We start from the raw sequence: 6,092 nt of genomic DNA on the forward strand, positions 1-6,092 counted from the left end.
TTGCGGCGTTACCGCGAAGCCCTTGCTTCAAGCCGTAACAACTTGAAGTAAACCAGGCTCCAGCAGCTTCTAAATGCCAGTTTTTCATCAAAACCGAGGAAAGCGGTTGAAGTTAGCGCAGAGGGTGCGCGCTGTGCCCGCAGCGGTGGCGTGAAGTGGGGTGTTTCTCCTTTCCGCGCTGCTGCTTTAGCGGGTGGGGAGGACTTCGGGGGGTGCTTCGCAGCTGGCAGGGCGCAGGGCTGGGGGTCAGGGCGCCTGTGCCTCACCTGTGCCCAGGCCAGGCTGGTCAGTGCAGGGGTGCCTCGGTGGCCTCCCGCAAGGAGCCTTACTGCAGAAGCAGCATGGTTTAATTCTTTTATTGCAGCGTGGGTGGGGTTTTTTATTTGTTTTTTTACAATAATGGTTGCTAATTTTTCCTTTTGATTGCAAAAGTGAATATTGTGTTGCACTCTTGCGTAATGGGGTCTCTTCTTGTTCCTCGGGATAGTGACTTTGGTGACTGCAAAGTTGTATCCTGCTGGGCTTTAAATCTTTTTGAAGCAGAATTAAAGGGTTTTTTTGTTAAGTGAAGTAGCTGGTCGCAATTCCTGAATGAAGACAAAAAGGTGCTTACTGAGAACAAAATATAAAATCTCATTCTGTATTTATTTAATTTAGTAGTAAGTATCTTTGATCGTTACTGTAAATACTTCTCACTAGTATCTTCGCATAGTTATTTTGTTGAGAGATAAAAGGTGTTCACAGATGTGTGCCTTGTCCTTCACGGTTGTTTTTAATGTCTGTACAGTGTCAGCTGGGGAGACCAACTGGTTGGTACATGTAACTGTGCATAAACATTTTTCCTTTTCTTCAGCTAGCTGGAAAATTTGCAGCCTGAGATTAAAACACTAGCTGAGCGTCTTCGCTATGAAGTTTCTGTTCGTGGAAAGCAACGGGGTTGGTCTGAAAAGGTGGCCAGGTAAGATGGCAATTGTATATACCTTATAAATCCATTCCAGATTGAGGGGTAGCATCCTGCTATGTTTGTAGGGAAGTCCTACAAACAGTCTTAAAGAAAGATTCTGCTGTTGCCCAAAGCTTAGATTTTCTTACCGCTTCTACAGCTTGCTTCTGTTTGTTCTATTGCTCTTCAGAGTATATCCATTTTAAAGCTCTGGACTTGGGATAGGCTTATGATTACAGGGCCAGGATTGTTTTTGTTGTCTTTACTCATGGCTAAAGTTTCCTTAGCTATTATAGTACCTAAATATTGCTGGAACTTGAGGCTGAAATGGTTGTGGTCCTGTTCGTTGTTAGCATAGCGCTGCACCCCATGCAGTAGCAGTGTATCTAAGCTGTATCTAATATTCAGGATCACATAACTGGCTGATTGCCTCTCTATTGAGAAAGTTATATTCCAGTTCATACAAAAAGCACCGTGAAATAAAAAAAATCAGACAAGTTCCTGGTAGCTGCTAATGGCAATGGGAAATTCTGTTGTGAAAAGCTGCTTATAGCAACAGACCTAAAAGTCGTGAGGGAAGGGGGTTGACAAAGGAGGGAGGCATGTTTGAAGAGGAAAGACTTTCCAGTTTTCTAGAGGTGCACCTAAAGAAGCCACTTTGATGTGTACAGCTGGTAGAACAAGTAGAAGTGTTATTTCGGAATTTTACCCTGTTAGAGCTATTGTGAGAGGACTTCTTTTTCCTCTTTCTAAAAGGTTCCACTTTAAGAAAAACCTGCGGAAGATTATTACAGAACTGTACATTCGAGACAACTGCCATCCCTTCAAAGCCACTTTACTGGTATGGGTACAGATTCCAATGTGGGTTTGCGTGTCCCTCGCTTTGCGCAACTGCAGCGTTGGTGCCACGGACTGGGAAGGTGATTAATCTGAACACACACACACACGCTTAACGGTCTTTTTTCATTCTGTTGTTGTTTTTATAGATGCTTCGCTGGTTAAAGAACAGTCTCCTGAGCTTGACATATAAGCTGATAGAAAAACTACCCCACCACTAAATTTTTAAACTTAATGTAGTTTAAGCATAGATAAATACCTGATAAAAATAAAAATTAATTTCAAAGGCTTTGATAAGGTGCACTGTACATGTTGTTACAAATATGTAACAGTTATATAGTTATTAAGAAAAATACGATTATTTCAGAAACACAAAATACATAGTTACTGTAGGTTACTGCATTGCCTATTTTCCTCATTGGCTTGTAGAATGGTGGTTGAGATCAAGGCAGTTTTTATTGCAGGTTTACCTGAATCAGTGGCTGTCACGAGCTAAGCTGGATCTCAGCTTGTATCTCCCACCATTTTTTACTTGTATTGATAGCAGGCTGCCTCAACACGTGATCTGTGAAACCAAAGACTTCGGCTTTAACAGTATTTATCGTGTAGATAAAACGTGCGTAGAAACTTGGATGATTTGATGGTAATACACGGTACTGTTCTGGCTAACTTGAGGTAGCAAATCATACTTAATTCCATATTTTCTTTAAACTCTCCTTGTAGTTCAAGAACAGTTTGCAGCAGGCGGAGCGTTGTGGTTTACAGACCTCACGGCACCAGATTCTACGTGGATTTTGCCAGTTTTGCTTGGGCTCATGAATTTGCTGATAGTGGAGGTACGTTGGTGGAATGAATAGGATGATTGCAAAAGGATAATTCTTATCATAGAATTTTAAGATAATATTACCCAGTTATAAAACATGGTAACCTAAGGGTGGTTTCAGATTATCACTGCTTTAAATGCATTGGGCAGAAGAGAAAAATGACTTAATTGTTCTGTGCATTTCAATGTGTGGGTGTCCTGTTTAGCAATGACAAATTGTGATGTGACGTGTCTCAGATACTTTATTGGCATTACTTGAGCCTCAGTAAAATTTAGTCTTGACTGTGAAGTTTCTCTTAGAATGACGTTCGAATCAGCTTAAGGGTTAAGCATCCAAAAGCACATGTCGGGGTTTTTGGTTTGTTCTAACCCTCTACCCCCAATTATCTGTTACTGCCTTGTGGTTAAAACTGACAATATTATGTGTTCTTAGTAAACTGAAAAAATCCAGAACTTTTTAAGATTACTGGGGAGATTAATCAACAGAAACAGAAGAAAGAAAAAACAAGTCTTCATTTCCCATTTTTGAGGGTAGTTTAATGGAAATATTTTTCTTCTCGATTTTTCTGTTTGGTGTTCCCATCAAACTCTAACCCTCTGGATTTCAATCTTACTCCATTTTCTTCTATGTCATGTGGACCGAGACTGTCTTAGCGGAAAAAAGTCAGTATGTGACAGCAGACCTTCTTCTGCTTTTGTTCAGTTACCCGTCAACCGGTTTTGGTCTGTTTCCTGTTGGCAGCCTCTTCTCGGGGGACTGTGCTTCAGCTGAGGCATTGGGACTTTTAGATGTGCAAAAGTGACTGCATAAAGTTACGTTACCTCAAAATGGTGGTTAGGTACTCTGCTAGGTTGGTACAGTATTTTCTACTGAACATGTAAAGCATGAAACAAGTTAAATGAAAGATTGTAGCAGTGTGTTAATTGAATTGGAGGATGCAAAATGGAAGTAATAGGTGAGGAAGAGTGCTGGGTTACAGGAAACGCCACTGTTGCCTTTTTTCTCATTTTAGTCATTCAAAAAGAACTTGTTTATAACTGTGGATTTCTCCCCTTTCAGATCTTTGCTTCGCAAAAAGTGGAAGTTTCCAGGTTCCAGAAGCTTGCTACGAATTTCTTCCGAGTGGTGTCAGTAGTAATGATCCCTGTTGCTGCAACAGTCCCCTCCGTAAGTACAGAGTCTTAATGGTGCGTCCGTTAACCTGTGAATCTGGTCTGGTCCTAGTGCTTAAAGAGCAGCCCAAATGCCTGATGTATTTAATAGATCATACTCTCTAGTACAGCGTGCCCTCAAACAGATAAGGTGTTTTGTCTAAATATACTTTTAAATTCTACATTTAGAATATTTTTGTCCAAGAGGGAAGAACCTGCAGACTTACTGTTTCTAAATATAATTTTCACAAACTAGGACTTGGAAGGACATTCAGAACGCGTTAGCATCCTCTTTGTGATTTCAAAAATGAGAGGAAAACTTTGTGTAAGGACACACGGACAAAGGTTTGCTAAATGTTTGCTTACTGTAAGAGGAAGACGGCGTAGTTTTTAAATTAGGAAATTTTCCACAATCTTCTTAAAACACTGCTCATTTAGACCAGATGTTCTACTTCTGAATATTTTTGCAGCAGCAAGGAAAAACAAAGCATCTGTTGTTTGGCTCATTAACTTATCGTCTGAAATATACAAGTTCAAGCAAGTTTATTCGGAATTAATTAATGAACTGTTGTCAAACTTCAGTGTAGATGACTTTTTTTTCCCAGAAGAGTTGAGAAAGAGTGAAAAATACATTTGAAATGGAAGCCATTATTGTAATTGAGAGGAGTGGTTTTAGGTGAGTGGTTTTTATCGATAACTGAGAGTAACCGGTGATTGTGGTTCGTGAAGAGCTGCTTAAAATTGTAGTGTTTTCATGGCATCTAGGGAGGCTGAATTCAGTATCTGTCTCGTTGCAGTCCATGGCGTTGTACTGGTTGTCCTCGAGCTTCATGGGACTCTCGCACAACCTGTTGCTGCGTTCTCCGACCTTTCGCCGACTGTGTTGCATACCAAGGACCAAATCTGACTCGGATACTCCTTACAGGGATATTGTGTCTGCCTTGACTACTAAATACAGTTTTAAGAATTGATGTCATTCGAACTGTCGGACGAGCTGTCCCACAAATGTTGCATGGGTAATGAATTAATTTTATTGAGATGTACTTAGTTACTGTAAAATGTTGCAGCTGGAATTATATTTATTTTCCAAATAAAGCATTGACTGTCTGGCCATAAAATGATTGTTCAGCACAAAGGTATGTTTATTGGGAAGTTTTGTTTCAAGGGTGGTCGTTTTGCGGTTAGAATAGTTCAGTAATAACAGGTTTGTCTTCCGAATTATCCTAAGGAATTGTGCAGATGAATATTAAATAAAATTGTGACTCATCTATGCTGCCATCTTGTAGTGAAGCTGATCTGGCCTATGGGCTAGCGAACAACAAGTTTTGGGGTGAGGGAAAAGGCTAGATGGACTGATGCTGTAGTTACTGGTTTATTTAATTAAGACACTGGTGCGGACTGATTGGTGATCGGGTATAGTTGTTTGATATCCAGGTGGTTCACGCGATAGTCTTCGTAACAGTTGTGACAGCTCATTTCCTGTAACTGCAGAGTAAACTAGGTCGTCGTCAGACTTGGAGTTACGAGGACAAGTTTCTTGTATTGTTTCTGGTGACCACCCGTTGAGCGACAGCACTTTGTTTCTTCCCGATCTCTCTATATGAATAAAATAGAGTAGCAGCTGCTTCTTGCAGGTACTAAAATGACACAAGTAGCACATTGAAAAAGATGAATGATGATAAGAAACCAAATACTTCAACTGTATATCAAATCTCTTATTTAATGTAAATTCTAAAGGTAAAGTGCAAATATTTTATGTGTTAAAGGACCTGTGTAGGATATTTTTTCATGTAAACATCAGTGTAAATACACATAGGCACTTCCTGTAAGGGTATTCAGATTCACATCTCGCCTTGCTCTGCATACATCTTAAGTCAGCAGATATATGTTGTTGTGAAACTGCACACTAATGTCCCTTTGCACAGAAGTCTGTGCGGGTCCAGTCTCGTAAAAGATCGTCTTTTTTTCTTGGAGAAGCAGAAATCAGGATAGAGGGCAAAGCATTGCTTGTATTCTTTGCTCTCAGGTTGTGGTTGTCATAGGACAGACTCAGGATGACTCATGTTTTAACTGTTAAAGTTAGTGCTTAATTAATTGTTGATAATAGGAAGTGATTTTTAAAATAACTGGGATTTTTTTGTCATTAGAGAAAACTGTTTAGCACTGGGAAAGAGAGAAACAAGTGGAATACCAGGCAGATGTGGAGAACAGTAACAAGCCAACAGTCACATGCCTTCTGTTTTATTTCTTTTGTCTGTTTCCTGTCGCCCTGACCCTGGAGGAGGAGATGGGGTTGAAGGAGTTTATCAAGGTTTGGCGTGTAGATAGGGCAGGAAT

At 40.2% G+C, this 6,092-nt stretch overlaps 1 protein-coding gene across 1 annotated transcript; it reads left to right on the plus strand.

Annotated features, from left to right (window-relative positions):
- Nucleotides 1-857: 857 nt before the first annotated feature.
- Nucleotides 858-4,889, plus strand: LOC104161442 (mitochondrial inner membrane protein COX18; the record flags this gene model as incomplete). The annotated part of the gene is made up of 5 exons (XM_009699893.1): nt 858-958; nt 1,700-1,863; nt 2,504-2,616; nt 3,664-3,771; nt 4,553-4,889. Coding segments are annotated over 5 exons (660 nt in total), but the record flags the coding sequence as incomplete, so codon positions are not given.
- Between the last annotated feature and the right edge of the window lie 1,203 nt (nt 4,890-6,092).

This window comes from Cariama cristata, unplaced genomic scaffold (assembly GCF_000690535.1).
Source record: "Cariama cristata isolate BGI_N322 unplaced genomic scaffold, ASM69053v1 scaffold6525, whole genome shotgun sequence".
NCBI classification, from domain to species: domain Eukaryota; kingdom Metazoa; phylum Chordata; class Aves; order Cariamiformes; family Cariamidae; genus Cariama; species Cariama cristata.